The 17239-nt window shown below is 46.8% G+C and overlaps 1 protein-coding gene across 1 annotated transcript in view; it reads left to right on the top strand.

The window, feature by feature from the left end:
• The first annotated feature begins 16481 nt into the window (after positions 1 to 16481).
• The window catches only part of LOC142765822 (potassium/sodium hyperpolarization-activated cyclic nucleotide-gated channel 3-like), a 34993-nt gene continuing 34235 nt past the window's right edge, over positions 16482 to 17239 (top strand). Inside the window, exon 1 of the mRNA XM_075867625.1 lies at positions 16482 to 16521. Coding sequence (XP_075723740.1) covers positions 16482 to 16521 — 40 coding nt within the window. The remainder of the gene's footprint in view (positions 16522 to 17239) is intronic.

Here is a 17239-nt window from a genome sequence, read left to right on the forward strand (position 1 = left end):
TGAGAAATATTGGTGCGACAGCCACCAGATGGGCGCGTCGTCGACTTAAGTGCTGTTTGCTAACAAGCTTACAAGAACAGAGGCTTTTTTCACGTCACGGTGAAGCCAAGTACAAATCATGCAGCTTTTCCGAAATTTGCAGCTTCGACAAGAAGCGCCATTCACTCGCAACATATTAGCATACATAGTTCAAGTGCCGTTCCTGCCGCATAAATATACTTGAGCAGGTTTACTGTGAAGTTCACTTCGATCGCCGCACTGGAATTGTTGTAGGGGCATTTCATGTTGGTTACGGTTGCTGAGTTTGCGGTCAGAAGTTGCGCCAGTATTTTTTTTTTCGGGGTGGGAGGGGTCCTTCAGGGGGGCATGGAGGCACAGAACTCATGCGTTCCGTTTTGACTATGCTTGCTTTTGTGGGGGGGGGGGGGGGGGGAGGGGCGAGTCAGGTGAGAATCAACTCACCCGTACCTCTCGCCAGTGACGCCCCTATTTGCTGACTGTTCCAGGTCTGTTCCTCCGCCGCTCTATTTTTGATAGCCAAACAAGTGATGCATCGCAACTCGCAAGACTGCGCATTCATTTCCTCCAAAGGCTGTGGTATCATCTGATGGCGAGGATGGTTATTCTCCAGTATGACTCGAAAGCGTACTCGAGGATGATATCGGCATCCGAATCTTCAGACTCTGTTTTCAAATATTGCATAATTACAAAAAAATGAACAGAATATATACATATAAACTTGGAAGTACTGCATAGTCAGAATGCACAACAATAAGCCTAAAACGAAGAACTTCTGAAATAATTAAACTTGAATAGTACTAGAATTGAAAATTAAACACCAATTTGTTTTTGTTGTCACAACATTCAGAATATTTACGAAAGTAGGGATTGAAATTGCATGCCTTTTGTTGTTTGAAGAAAACCACGAAAAATATCAAATACAGCCATGTGAAAAACAGAATCACTGAAATTATTTACAAGTATACCGGTGACGTAATGTGGAATGATATTCTATTGATTATATTTCTAAGTAGAATTTGCATATGGGCGATATCACCAGAGCAGCCCAGTGTAAATATAGGTTCCATGGGGTACACGGCATCTGGTGATCATTGCTTTTGATTTTCCTGATAGGCATCACTTGATTTTTACAGACATTGTAAATTCTGCCAATGCAATAATTGTTTCGACGACATATCTCTAATGATTAAATATATTTGGTATCAAACTATCGCCGTTAGGTGAACTTTTGCCCGTCCTTCTTGGGTTATACATGTATATACTTCTTAAAGAAGCCCAGCAACTTCGTTCATTATAACAAATGATCGTAGATCATTACGAGACAGTTATCACAAATGTATTCGAGCTCTCAGCGATTACTTTAGCTCCTCGAAAACTTTCACGTGTTTAGCATCTTGGAACGCCAGCGGCCGAAAGCGGCGCCCCCACGGGTTTGACGCGAGTAGGTTGCTGCTCCGGGACGTCCGAGCACGCTAGTGTCTCGCTTTAATCCCCCTACCCCTTCCACCTTTATGCCGGATCGTCAATAAAGTTGTTTCACTCACCTCAGTAAATGATTGTGCAGTTGTGGTAGCCACTGATTCGCTGTCCGTATGTAGATCTGGAACTTAAACTTTTCTTTCCGAGTCTCCCATCTAGAATGCGTTCACTTCATAAAAATAAGAACTTAATTGTGTACGGTGTGGTTGCTATGGGTGCCAGATCATTGTGTTATAGGACCATAATCATTGCGTTATCGGACGTTATAAGACCATCCGTAGGGGTGGTCCCTAGATGTCCCTATAACGTCTGATGCTGTGGAAAACTTCGTTGGCGTAAACTTGAAAGAAGACGAAGGAAGAGAGACAGAAAAGCGCACACTCGCGCCCTGTCTTGACAGCTTCTCCAGAATATAAGCATCTATTATTTCCCTGAAATAGTGAGTTACCGCGGTCTAGAACAATTGAAGTGGCCATAACCAAATTCTCACGCATGCGTACAACCACACGAAAAGCACGAAGCTCAGAAGATGAGCTTCGGTAAATAAAAGTCAGTTTCGAGTGCGCGCTTTTTTTTTGTGTTTCTTTCTTCGTCATCTTTCAAGTTTGTGCCAACGATGTTTAACACATCTATACACTAACTAGCCCGACAGCATACGTTACCGAGTCACCTGGTGCTTATTTTACTGGTGAATACAGGTTTCCCAATAGTTCCTTACCTTGAGATTCCATGAAAATGAGGTTACCAGTTCGAAAATATGATCATCCTTCTTTTGTTGGGGACAATAAATAGTACCCAATAGCAAATTGGAAGTGTCTATCACAAAATTTAGGTGCTGGATTCCTCATCTTAATTTTTATTTATACATGTCGGGTCAGGTGCCATCTCGTCTATGCTTTTACTGTCAAGAGCCTGAAAACATTGGTCACTGTTTACTTGCAGTCGCTTCACTAGCAACAACAAAATTGTAATTTTATTCAGAATATAAGAATTACTCCTCAATCTGAAAATACTCAGCGACCCGAACGTCTAAATACCCATCTGTGAATTTCCTAAAAACCCTAGAAGAATCACTTGTTATGTTGTTCCTAATCAAAATTTGCTACTTCAAACATCTCACTAATCGGTTGTATTCGATGTTACATTCTTATATTATAGGTATGTTAAATGATCATTCTTCAATGTACTGTAATTACTAGACGACTGATTAGGTTATTTTCATTCTTCTATATTTAAAAATTTTGCCCCTATTATTATTCGCCGGTTTAATGGCCTCCCTCGTAGTGGGTATCGCGCAAACAAGAAGAACAAAGATCGAAGCTGTGAACGCGAACGTTGCGCCTTTTCACGCTGCAAGGTAAGCATGCAGAATTACGACAAAAACGTCGTCCGGCGCCTAAACTGGTATATTTCTGCTTTTGAGGTGAAAGTAACGCTAAGACAGAAAAGCAGTGCGTCCTTTCTCAACTTGACTGCTTAATCTCCTTATGACCACCATAGGTGCCAATGAGAATACAATGCAGCGTTTATAGGCTGGTGCGCTGCGTTCGAGCCTTCGTTCCTAAACACATTTTCAGCACAATATGAAAGAAGGGAAACGAGCGGGGCGATCTCCCGCACATCTCGCAAGGCTTGGTGCGTGTGCAACAAGCTTTTTATGGCTCTTGAATCGACCAGCTACACCTGCTTTGAAGTCTTTTGCGGCCAAGTGCAAGCTTCACCTATTTAAACTTGGCGCGGCGACGCGACTCCTCCGCAGCGGTTGCTATGGCGCATGCGTGGCTTGGCATGAGGTCACATCTGTAACGAGGCGCGGCGGGTCGCGGGTTACGTTGTTCTAGGGAGCCTACATGACCGTGGGCTCCCTAGGTTCTTCCGTTGCCGAGCGCGTCTTGGCGGAGGCCTCTCGGTTGCCACTACTTGGGCACATGCGCGGATTAGCGTGACGTCACACCAGCTGGTGCGATAGCGAGGTGAGGCCAGGTGATGCGCACCTGTGGCGTTGGTGATCGCTAAGCAACGGAACGGCGAAGTTTCTTGTGGAGAACAGTCGTCGCGAGAGAGGGCTGTAGCTTCGCTGGTAAAGCAGTGCCTGCATAGAAACGCACTCACACAGTTAAGTTCTCAACCTACTACAGGCGTAGGATACTTCCAACCAGTAAATACAAAGTCCCCCCCCCCCCCCCCCTCTTTAGGGTCGCGACACTTCTTCACTCAGTGCCAGCGTGGTACATGGAGCACTGAAGCGTGGTTAATTAATTACAAAGCGGCGTTCTATATAAGTAGTTAAATTGTTGTGTACCTACACTGTAGTGCACAATGCAGGTAACCGAGTGAACCAAGGACAAATACGTGTGCTTGAAGTGTAAAACGAAGGGGAAATTTGCGTGGTTGTAGGCTGAGACATTTAACTAAATAGTCTTCCATGAACTGGGCACGCCAGACGAAAATAACGCTAAATGTTCAGTTACCGCTGAACAGCTGTTTATTATATTTTTAGGTGCTATTTACAAGACGTTCAAGCGGACATTTAAAAGCAATGCTTGAAAAGTTGTTATATATATGGATGTTCATCTTTTTCTAATTTTATTAATGAGCATGGAACATTACCTACCTGCGATGCCATTATGGGTATGTGTAGATGTCTTGGCAGAGGTCTCTTTTTTATTCATGAGCTCGTTTACTCGAGAATGCTTTGCGTTTCTTGGACTTGAATATTTATTTTGCCAGTGGTCACACCTACTGGCAGTATTTTGCTCGCGTACAGCAGGGTTTGCTGCCATATGACTCTTCCCAGTCGAAGATTGTGAAAAGGGGAGCTGCTATGTTCTGTTTGGAGTTGGCTCTTAGGAAGTCGTGGCTTCACGAAATGCAGAATGTGTTTTACGATCAGATTTTCCATCTCAAAACAGTTGGGCTGTGTGACTCGATGGTGACGCCAGTGGCGGGAACTCTCCTGTAGAAGGCAGCCCCGCCGAGGTGGTCTAGTGGCTAAGGTACTCGGCTGTTGACCCGCAGGTCGCGGGTGCGATTCCCGACTGCGGCGGCTGCATTTCCGATGGAGGCGGAAATGTTGTAGGCCAGTGTACTCAGATTTGGGTGCACGTTAAAGAACCCCAGGTGTTCAAAATTTCCGGAGCCCTCCACTACGGCGTCTCTCATAATCAAATGGTGGTTTTGGGACGTTAAACCCCACAAATCAATCAATAAATCAATCTCCTGTAGAAGGCGAAGTGTTAGAGGACTGAGTCAAGGACGAGGAGGACCACTTTTTCCGCAAGGCCTGAAGTGGTGGCTTATATACATATGCTTAGCCACAACCTAAGGAAGGTAGCAGGCAGGTATGGTGTCCCCCTTGTTTTTTCGGCATTTTCCAAGCTGGCGTCGCGCGGCTCTGCCACCGTACATCCAGTGAACCTAAAAGAAGGCACGGCTGATCCTACATAAGACAGACGGTGTGGTGCCTGAATGACTGAGCCAGGAAACGCGAACAAAAGATAAAAAAATTGGCAGATCCCACGTACAGTGGGAATCGATGACATGCGAAGCACGAATAAGAAAGCTTAATATGCCACTTTAAAATCAGCGCAACATACGAGGTGGAGGTAAATGATGCCGTACATGACTTCCGTGATTATCCGTAAATTGATTATCATGTTTGAATGCGCCGCTTACCTTCGTCATCTATTCACGTCACATGATACCAAATTTAGTATATGTATGCGAGCACGCTTTGAGCGTGGTATGTTGTCATGTTCTTACATGACACGCGTGTCAGGATTATCATGTTTGCACCAGTCATATATTTCGTCATGCATTGACGTCACGTAACACCAAATTTGGTATATGTGGAGCTTGCAAAACGGCCGCGAGCGCATCATGAAGGGCCCAATATACTCCAATGTAGCGTTGACGCGCGTGCACGCTGGGCACAGAGACGCTACGTTAGCAAAGCGTGAGCACTCTATAGTCTGACGCCAGGCGCGACTAGTGTCCGTTGGCGCGGCCCAATGGCAACCAGCGCGAAATTAGTGCCGATGCGTTACCCAGACAACACTGCGTCCCCCTCTTTTAGGAGCGAACTCCTTAAGGCGTGGGCTGTGCGTCCCCTGTATGTAGCCACCTCTCGTTCAGTTCTAAGTATTACGCTAGCGCCCGCCCGATCTAAAGGGTACAGCCATATCCATCCGTCCATCCGTCCATCCGTCCATCCATCCATCCATCCATTCATCCATCCATCCATCCATCCATCCATCCATCCATCCATCCATCCATCCATCCATCCATCCATCCATCCATCCATCCATCCATCCATCCATCCGTCCGTCCGTCCGTCCGTCCAAAAGACGCAAGATGTTATAAACTAGACGGCGGTACGTGTAGTTGATTATGAAAGATGCGAGGTGTTATAAAATAGGAATGATGCCACATATGGCGCGTGTCATCGTTCGATATAGTGCGGCGACGTACGCTAGGGGGAGCGTTGCAATAAAATCGAGTGGGCAAAATGTACGGAGGATTCATGGTTTACCAGGTTTACCTCCGGAGCTTCGCCCACTCATCATCATTCACTTCGTGGATATGGCGGCATTTTTTTGTGACGGAAGGATGGCGGACGCGCTGAAACGCGCATGCGTCAAAGCAACGCAGCGCAGCGCGCGCCTGCGAGTATATGGCAGGACCGGTGCCTGGCGTGGCAACGCTGGCGTGACGCGACGAAATGGTCGCTGGCGAGCACGAACACCGCGTCACGTCGAATTGTACTGGCGCCTTGACTGTGGCATGTAGTCATGTTCTCACATGACACACATCCCATGATTATCATGTTTGCAGCATTCAAATACCTTCGTCACCCATTGACGTCATGTAATACCAAATTTAGCATATGTGAAGCTATAGCGAAATGGCTGCGAGCGCATCGTGAGTGTGGCTTGCACTCATGTTGTTACATAAAACGCATGTCGTGATTATCATGTTTGGATGTGTCATTTACCCATGACGTCGGTTCGTGTCGCGTTATACCGAGTTTGTTACATGTGAAGCTAGTGAAACGGTCGCAAGTGAATCATGAGCGTATACTATAGCATGTAGTAATGCTGTTGCATGACACGCATCTCATAATTATCATGTTTACACCAGTATCATACCTTCGTCAACCATTCACGTCCCGTAATACCAAACTTGGTATAAGTGAAGCTAGCGAAACGGCTGCCGCGCATCATGAGCGTGGCATGTAGTCATGTTCTAACATGACACGCGTGTAATTATTATCATGTTTACACCAGTCACATACCTTTGTCAACCATTCACGTACCATAATACCATATTTGGTACATGTGCTGCAAGCGAAACGGCCGCGAACGCATCATGAGCGTGACATGTAGTCATGTTGTTATATGACACGCATACCATGATTTTCATGTTAGAGTCTGTCGCTTGTGTTCGCCGTGCAATCATATCATACCATACCAGTTTTTCAACATGTCATGTGAACAAAACCACCACGAAATCTGCAGGACCATGAATTGTAAATCATGACAATCATGACACATATGTCATGATTTTCATGTCATGACTAGTCAAATATGTTTGTGATACAGTCCTGTTGTGCCATACCAAGTTTGGTTTCGATAGTATTATCCAAACGGCCAGGAGAGCTTAAAGTCGTAGGTGGCTAGATAGATAGATAGATAGATAGATAGATAGATAGATAGATAGATAGATAGATAGATAGATAGATAGATAGATAAATAGATAGATAGATAGATAGATAGATACGCTCAAAGTCGGCGAAGTTCGCTAAGAAATGCTTTGCATTTAAAAGTAAAGTGAACAGCTGATGATGATGATGAACAAACTTTATTTAATTAGCAGAAAGGTCCTCCTCCTCTTTCAGGTGCGAGAGGAGAAGGGAGGACGAAAGCTAGACGACGGCCATGATCCCATGGGCCCTGGCGGCGTCTTCGGCCTGCCGTATTAAGCGGGCTTGTAATTGAGAGTCAAAGCTGAGGAGCACGTCAGCCCATCCACTCCCGTCTGGAAATTCGCCTCTGATGGGGGCCTGCGGGCATGCCCATAAAATGTGGCTCAAGTTCACCCTGTTGTGGCAAAATTTACACTTGTGCGAATGAAGTTCCGGCACGCAGCGGTTCTTTGTTACCGGACTAGGAAACGTGTGGGTCTGGAGTAGGCGCCACGCCACCGCCTGTCCTTTGTTCAATGACGAGTGTGCGGGAGGATAAATTTTCCTGCTTAGCCTGTAATACTGCGTAATATCTCTGTAAGTGGTCATCCGCTCAAATCTCGCATCGTCCTCCCCGTTCGACCAGGGCAATCCAGAGGCTCGGTCTGTTAGTCCTCGAGCTGTCTGGTGTGCAGCCTCATTGCCAGGCAAGGAGGAGTGAGCGGGTGCCCAGACTATTTCTATTGTTCGTTGGTCTTTGCATCCAACCAATATTCTTAAAGCTATTTGGGATATTCGCCCTCGTGCAAAGTTTCTCACAGCCGTCTGCGAGTCGCTAACAATTAGTGAAGTCGAGGTGGATGCTATGGCCATTGCAATAGCTGCTTCCTCCGCCTCTTCTGCAAAGCTCGTTCTCACCGAGCCGCTGACCTTATGATTTCCTTTTTGGTCCACTACTGCTATAGCCATGTTGTCATTTCCTTTGTATTTGGCCGCGTCTACGTATGTTGTTTCCGGTAAATCTTTTACGTTGTTATGTATATTTTTCGCTCTTTCAGCTCTCCTTGCTTTGTGATATTCGGGGTACATGCTTTTTGGAATCGGTAAGATTACTAAACATTTCCTGATTTCATTCGGGATATCCTTTTTGGCGCCAAATTGATTTGCGTAGTTTATACCCAGTTCCTCTAGTATGGCTCTACGTGTTTTACACTGCGTTAGTCTTTCATATTGTGCGATTCGTTGAGCTTCTATAAGCTCTTCTGATGTGTTGTGAAGCCCTAATTGAAGTAATTTATCATTAGAGGTAGTTATTAGAAGTCCGATCGCCTGTTTGCCTAATGATTCTGATCGCCTAATGATTCTGTCAATCTTTTCTCTCTCGGCCACTTGCAGTCTGCATGAGGTACGGAATCACATATAAAATACGACTGATGACAAAAGCCTGTACCAGTCTTATCATATTATTTTCCTTCATACCATAGTGCCAGTTTGCAATTCGTTTAGGTAGACGCATAATTTGCTGCGCAATGGTTTCAAGTAATCTAATCGCCTCTCCGTTATGCCCGTTCGAGCTGATTCGGAGTCCCAGAATTCTTATGCTTTCTACCGTAGGTATTTGCGTTTTTCCAACAAAGACTTTAATGTTAGGTTTTTTCTGGATACTTTTCCGACCCCTACATGTCGGGTTATAGAAGAGAAGTTCCGATTTTTCCGGTGAACATTGTAATCCTCTATGGGTGGCATATTCTTCTACAACATTCACTGCGGTTTGTAAAGTTTCCTCTATGTATTCGTCACTACCCTCTGCTACCCATAAGGTAATGTCATCTGCATAAAGGCTATGGTGGAGTCCTGGAATTTCCTTCAGCCTGGTAGGGAGACCTATCATGGCCACGTTAAAAAGAAAGGGGTGTAGAACTGAGCCTTGCGGCATACCTCTGCTGCCCAGACTAAACTCTTGGGCTTCTGCTTCGCCTAGTATTATTCTTGCAGTCCGGTCAGTTAAAAAGTCTTTTATATAATCGTATACTCTTTTTCCTACCCCTAACGCTTGAAGATTGGCAAGTATAGCTTTATGTGATGTATTATCAAATGCCTTTTTAAAATCTAGGCCAACTATTACCTTTGTGTCGTGTGTATTGAGACCCGAATCAATTATTTGGTGTTTAATCTTAAGCGTAATGTCTTGTGTAGACAGTTTCGCTCTGAAGCCTACCATCCTATGAGGAAATAGCTCATTGTCTTCCATATAATTTGACAGGCGAGTTAGGATGACATGCTCTAATAACTTTCCTATGCAGGATGTCAGGAAAATAGGCCTAAGATTATCAAGATCTAGTTTCTTGCCTGGCTTGGGAATCATTATGATGGTTGCCGTTTTCTATTGCTTGGGTATCTTACCTTTTTCCCAACACTTGTTCATATATTTGGTGAGGGCTGTGATAGATTTGTCGTCTAAATTTCTGAGTGTTTTATTCGTGATCCCATCGGGGCCGCCCTGGGCGGATGTTGTGCTCAGTTTCATTAGTTCCGATCGTACCTCGGCCTCTAGTATGGGTTGGTCTAGGGAATCATTTCCTTTACCTCTGTACGAGCTTAATTGCTCTTTGGTTGTATCCACGATGTATATCTGTCTGATTTCTTCAATCAGTTCTTCCTTCGTGCCTTTGTATTTACGGACAAGTCTAATAAAGTTTTGTTGTTGCGCTGTCTTGCTCGCTTCCGAGTCTATCAGACATCTTAACAGGTTCCATGTTTTAGAGAGACTTGTTTGTTTTTCCATTGCATCACATTTTCCCTCCCATTGTTGTCTGCATAGTTGCTCCGCGTACTTCTCAATATCTTTACTGAGGGTGGCTATCCTTTTTCTAAGGCGTTTGCTGTGTTTTTGTGTTTTCCACCGTTTTTCTAGGCTTTTTTTTTGCCTCCCACATATGTAGGAGCTTACTGTCTGTGCTGTCTAGTCCTTCTGTTCTTGGTATGGTCTTAGTTGCCATTCTAATATTTTGCTTGAGGTTCCCTAGCCATTCATCTAAGTCTTCGATGACATCGCATGCTTCCTTCTCTCTGCTTTTCTAAAACTATCCCGTTCAACCATCCTTAATTCTTTGCCTCCTCTTTTACGTGGACCTGTTTTAAACGTGGTCTAAATTATATAGTGGTCACTGCCCATATTTTCTTGCGTGTTAAGCCAATAAGGTTCGATGATATTCTTAGTAAACGTGAGGTCAGGAGACGTGTCTTTGGATACGCTGTTTCCAATCCTAGTTGGGAAAAGGGGGTCGGTTATTAACGTAAGGCCCTCCTGTTGGGCGTCGATCCATAGATTGCTACCTTTGATGTTTTCTATGTCATAACCCCATGCCGCATGCAACGCGTTGAAATCTCCTACTACAACCAGTGCTTGCTTTTTAGTAACGCTGTTCGTTTTTTTTAAAGTGACCTAAATTTGGTTTTTTGTCTAGGGCTGCTGTAGACATTTAATATGAATGGACTTTCACCACTCTTCTGCGATGGAACTAACTCAACAAGAACATGATCGACATCACTGATTTCTGTATCATGTTCTATCACCGTGAGATTTCTTCGCACGATGGTTGCTACGGACGTTTTTTCATCAGGGGTACCATAGGATTTGTAATTCGACAATTTAGCCATTCCTCCAGTTTCCTATAAGGCGATGACGTCTGGTGCCTCCTTTCCGTTGAGGAACTGTTGTAAGTTACCCCGTTTCTGGAGATACCCACGACAGTTCCACTGCCAAATTTTATACTGATTACGTCGTGCCATGTCTAGGAACAGTCCCTTCTCCTGCGATTTTGATTATTTTGGTCGTAGTCGGCCGGTTGTAGGGTTTAGTAGTAGTTTTAACCGGGCCTGCTCCTATAGATCTCAAATCTGTTTGCGAGTTCTCCACCAGCGTTAGCTGATTTTCTATGCTATCTATTCTTTGTTTTATTTCTACGAGCTGCAGCTGCAGTCCTGCGAATTGTTGTTGCATTACCTTAGTAAGTTCTCCGAGCATATTCTCGATTTTCTTTTCCAGGGGTTTTGAGAGGTCTTCATTTTCTACAGGAGATATTTCCTCTGCTCTTCGTTTCGCTGCATGCACTCCTGACTCCTGTGCAGGCGCTGGAGTTAAAATTCGACGACTTGATGCTATGCAGCTAGTTGACTCGCGCAGCTGATTTTGCCTGAGTTTAGCGTTCTCTTCCTTTAGTTGTGTCATTTCGTCCCTCTGTTTCGCGTTTTCACGGGTGAGTTGCTTTAGCATTTTCTTAATGTGGTTTAGCTCTTGACCTAGGGTGGACCCTTCTGCCACAACCTCAGGCAAACTCCCAGACCCGGAGAGACTCCCCTGATACCTCGCCCACCCAGCTCACCATTTGTCGACTGCCCCGACCGCCGCCAGGACCCTCGTGGGACTGTCATTAAGGTGATGTCGTTGCCCTTGTCTTGGATTTGGCCCGTGACCTGGATCTGTGTTACGAGTGGACCTTGATCTGGATGTGGATCTGGGTTCGTGTTGAGTCCCTTCTCTTTCCCCTTCGGCGAGTCGCGGGGAGGAGCTGGAACGATCTCTGCGTCGTCGTCCTCTGTCCTGCGTGGCGCTGCCATTCTCCTCCGGTGAATACTCTTCCCTGGATGCCCGTGTTGCTCTAGTGTTCGACAAAATCTTCATTTCTCTTTGTTCACCGCTTTGTTGTTCTTTTTCCCACAATCTTTTCTTCAAAAGGTACGGGGTCCTAAACCGTTCTTTGCATTTTTTGTCCCCTGTAAGATGACCTTTCCCGCAAAGGCTGCACCTAGAGTCGCACTGGTGGTTTTCAGTTGGATTGAGCACCCCACAGCCACGACATTTCTTGCTGTCAGGCTGTGGGCAGACATCCGCCCGATGTCCAATTCGTCCACAAGTAGTGCATGTTTCATATTGCTTTTTGTATAGGAAGCCCCTATATTCCGCACCACGGTAGTATACGAAATACGACACAAACAACCATTCGAAAACAATGACCACTGAGTCCGCAAGTCTCATGCGTCGTGCATGTAGAATCGTCGGGTTCCTCTGATTGGCCAAGCTTTTTTCTATGTCTTCTTGATTATCATACTTTGGTATTCCGTGGATAACCCCTTTGGATGTGTTTTCTGGTGCTGGTAAATAAGCGGCTGTAGCGTAGCTCTTGTCATGGATCATAATTTCCTTGATGTTGCTGTATTCCTTCGCATTGGCCAGACTAGGTGTGTTCATGATCATGGTATTTTGTCGCATGTTGATTCTGAGAGTATCTTCCCCAGCAATGTCAGGCTGTACTTTTGCCGCTCGTAGAACACAGTCTCTTATGAGCGCTAGACTCTGTCGCGTCAAGTCCAGACCTCCTCCTGGGCGTATTACAACCTTGTAATCGTCTTCTGGTAGTTGCGGTTCTTTTGGCACTGGCCGGCGATGCAAAAAATCCTTCAGTCTCTGAGACACCTCCTTGGACGCACCTCCCGCGTTCGTGGCTGGTACCGCGTTTCTCTTGTCTTTTGCCTTCTTGCGTCGTTCATGGGCCACAACCCATCCTTTATACCTATGCCACACGGGCGCGCAAAAAGTCTTTTAAGTAAGCGGTCTTTTACGAAGTTGAAAGACTTCTAACACAGAGGTGTTGCGGCGCAGACACACGGCAGCAACGATCTCCTTTTAGTGTTTTCGTTCGAAGACGCTAGCGAAAGCGTGGCGCTAGCAGTCAAAACAGAAGCAATGAAAATTAAACGTAGTATCACGATGTACAAATTAAAGACTTGTTGCACTGCTCGTTTCTTCAAATAACTTAAGAATAAGAGATGAAGAAACACCAATGTGAAAGTTTGTTCCACTAGTTAAGGAAGCATTCTCATAACTAGCGACGTGCACAAGTCCGTCTGGCACCACTGGGCTTTTATCTACCGTATTTGTTTTTCGCTGCTCTCGACTGCTCTCGACACGTTATGGGTGACCGTGCGGAAGAAAAAGCGATGCTGGCCGTGATGCTGGCGTACACCTCGCCGTTGTGCTTCTGCGCTCGCAACGAGTGCAGGTTGTCCTCCCAGAGTCTGATTAGGCTCCACGTGTCTGCTTCCGACCATTGCAGACGCTGCCTTTTCCGTGGGGCGCCGGCTGCTTGATCTGCGGAGTCGGCCATAGACGCTCGGACTCGGACCACTTGAATGACGGGCAAACACACGACTGCCACGCTTTCCTCGCTTGTGCAAAGTGGCGCGGCGCGAGACCGAGCGTCACCACGTGATGTTGCCGACGCTTTGTAGCTGCTTACAAGAGGAGAAAAGAAAATAACAATTAGAAGAGTTAATTACACCTTCTGCAGTATATGAAATTTGTTCTTACGAAGAGTTTTGGTGGCAGAAAAATAAGCATTTGCTCTTTTTTTTTCCCACCACTCGAAAATTGCTGGCACCCACTGGTTTCGAGGCTACTCATTCGGACCTTAAAAGAGATCGACGAACTCCGTTTACGAAAAAGACCGCTTCTGAAAAGGAGTTCGCTCTGTGCCGTGTGTCTGCTGTCAGGAACTCCTTTTCGGAAAAAGACCGCTTAGTTAAAAGACTTTTTAATGCCCGTGTGACAGGGGCATTAGTGTCGTTGTACTCTTCGGGAGACAGCGTCTCCCCCTCAATTTCCACAACATTCATTTCGCAGGCTTCGAACAAGCCCGGGGCCTGGCTTGTCGCCTAGTTGCCAGCGCGTCGATGGCACTGCGTTGGCACTGCGATGGCGTAGCTAGGGCGATGCCGTTGTGGGAACATGAAAGAAGTGTCACGGCTCAAAAAAAAAAGTAGGCCCACCTGGTATGTCCTGGCATCGGACGAATCGGGTGATCGTCTGGCGACAACTGTGATGGTCTTGAATCCCGTGGTTGTCCTTATTCAGCCGCGAAAATGAAAAACTGGCAGAGCCCAGAGGCGTCCGAGTGGCTCGGCCCCCTAGCGGCAGACCAAGTGTACAACTGTCCTTTTGTATTATGCGCGTCCAACTGGGGCCGCCCATTACTATGACGTTAGAGTGACGGTGAACCAATGACAAATTCGCATGGCGCCGTTCGCGACGAGAGGCGATGTGCCGCTGCCCAGAGACCGTCGGGCGTCCATTCGGTTTTCTGTGGTGTTTTCTTCGTCAAAAAGAAGCTCTTTCGCCCAGTCGCCCGCAGCATCATTGTCATCGGCCGTCATTCGATTGATTTCGCAGCGTTTCAAGTGCACCGAAGCAGCAGAGCTTCACTGCGTTCCGTCGGTTTGGCAGCGTTTTAGTGATAATGTTTGTGTGATATTCGTTTTAGTGATAACGACGTGTCATACACAGCATACATATACCCCCGTATTCTAGAACGTCCCTTCACTCAACATTTCAACTTCACTTGAGAAAGCCGATGGGAGCGCCATCTTTACGCACGGAAAGTCACTACATATCAGCGATAATCTGCTGCGATTCTTGAGCAGCGCAGCGTCATTTTGAGCCGAGCTGTGGCGCAGTGCTCAACTCTGTCAAGTGAAGGGCGAAAGTCGAGTCGAGAAGCGTATGTGAATACGGGGGAGAGACATTTTAACCCAAGGCGTTCTGGATGGCGCCATAGTCCTCTCTGGGCTGTTGTTGACGCGCGTGACCCCCCAGGAAATGCGCTGCCGAGGCTGTGACGTTGGCTTTCGTACTCTCGTGCAATAGCCCAGACAGGAGGAAATCCTCCTCTCCGTAAAAAAAAAGTCCATAGGATTGATATAACGGTTATTTTTATATGACGTTACAAGTAACGTTTTTGTCGTACTTGTCCAGCATGACTGTATTTTGGCCACGCATTAATGTTTATCTAGGTCGGTTACATTTAAATCAATCTTATCATACTTCCTGCACTAAGCGCTTGATGTGATATTTTCGAGCTTCGTTCTTGAAAGAATGAGCATAAATTCAAAGCAGAGAACTATTCTTCAGAAAACATTCTTCAGAAGCCCATGCATACTTGTGGGATGAATCCTTATAATTTTAATTATTGTTCTTCTGGCGTGCGCTTGCGTACATATATTTCAACTGATCCCATCGACTGAGCTGAACAACACTGATTGTGATAGCAGATGCATGCTTAGGCGGAGTTCTTGCGTATTGAAACTACTCTTTAGCGGCGAAATTTCGATGACGCTGTGAGGCAAGCCCTCGGCTCTGAATAGTATAGGGTTTATGTCTCTTGTAGCCCTTGCACAGTTGACATCTGTTAAAGCATATTTAAAAAATTATCTTGTCGCGAATGTTCGAATTGACGAAACCGGCATTCAGAATATAGTTAGAGTTGGTGGTTTATCACTGCAATGTCAGTGCAAATGACATCTAAGCGCCATGAAAAAGCGTCTTGAATGAATATGCTACGCTTGCAGGCAGTGTCCACGTTCTCAGAGTAGCGCCACCATGAGCTCGCCACCCCCGAGGTTGCCGGTGTCACGCAAGGAAGTGGTACCTCCGGATGCGGCATCGTCGCGGCGGCCAATGCCAGGAAAATCCTCCGCGCCACCAGGTCAAGCGTCGTCATTGTTGCCGTTGTCTCAGAAACCACCAATGACAACGTCTTCGGAGACACCAATGAATCGTACGTCACGGGGTGCTTTGGTGCCACTGGACTCGCCGTCGTCTGTTTCGTCAACAAACTCACCAATGGCACAGAGCCCGGCGTCGCCAATGTCCCCGATGTCGGTGGGCTCCAGGTCGTCACCGTCGCAGTCTTCAGTGCAGCACTCGCTGGCACTACCAGAGTCGGCATCAGCACTTACTCTGACCTCTCGAAACTTACGGGCGCCGCGGAGCTCGTTGTCGTCGCTGTTACCGACGTCGCGGGACTTGCCGATGCCGCCGGCCTCGGCGTCACCGACGTCATTCCTGGGCTCGCTGGTGCCGTCGGAGTCTTTAATGTCGGTGACGTCGCGGAGCGTGACCGTACCACCGGCTTCTGTGTCGTCACGGTTGCCGACGCCAGGCAACTTTCCGAGGGCGTACTCGGCGACGAAGGTGCCGTTGACCTCACCTCTGACACCGTGCTCGTCGGCGACGCCGTCGCCCGAGTCGCCGGCGACACCACGGCCACCGACGCCGCGTGATTCGGGGAAACGAGCCTCACCGCCACCGTCGCTGCGTCTTCCATGGGACACGCCGGTGTCGCCGCCGTCGTCGTCTTCAGCGACGTCGCTGCTGTGGAGCTCTCGGAGCTCGCAGAGATCACACAGGTCGAGCATCGTTCGCGGCAGCGGCGGCGACCAGCTGAGGGCGCCCTCGCAGAGTATGAACGAGAGCGAGCGCTCGGTGAACGCCAAGGCCAACTGTGAGTTTCGAATGCGAATAGCCTACCGATTTTTTTTTCTATTATTCATGCGCTTTGTCGGGAGGGGAGCGAGGATATGTACTACCGCTGGTATGACGTACTATGAACCGATATAAGCAGAAATAAACAGACTATATTGCTATTTCACGGTAACCAAAATTTGGATGAATTCATTTGGATTATCTTCATAAGCATACATTTGAAAAAAATTAGTGCTACAGGTGCAGCATCACTAAATTAGTGCAATTTTATGACTGCGTCTTCTGGCCGCCTGCTATAGATCAATTGCTCGAGGCAGTAGTCAGACAGACTTTTCAATACTTCCTTGCTCGCGAATTCGAAATGGTGTGACCTCGAGCTTGATGACATGACTCGCCAGCTTTTGTCGGTGTAAAAAATATGAACTCTTCCAGCTGTTTGTGACAAGGAACGACCATCAAAGCGGTTGAGTCTGTACAACAGGCCTCCGAACCGTATGGAGAGATAAAATGGCAACTGAACACCTTGCTGGCAGGTTGCAGGAGCGGGATCACTCGCTTCGCTATATAGAACGAACAAAACGTGATTGGCTGATGAGACGCGTTGGGAAAAAGCTATTGCATCTTACGTGGCGGGTGTGAGATTAGGTCGTGTAATTAAAAGAAGCAAAACCTAGGCTCCTGCGAAAAGCGTGGTGTTATGCACGCTTTTCACAGTGCCTAGTATTGCTGCTCCCAGA

Source organism: Rhipicephalus microplus, chromosome 1 (genome assembly GCF_043290135.1).
Source record: "Rhipicephalus microplus isolate Deutch F79 chromosome 1, USDA_Rmic, whole genome shotgun sequence".
Taxonomy (NCBI): Eukaryota; Metazoa; Arthropoda; class Arachnida; order Ixodida; family Ixodidae; genus Rhipicephalus; species Rhipicephalus microplus.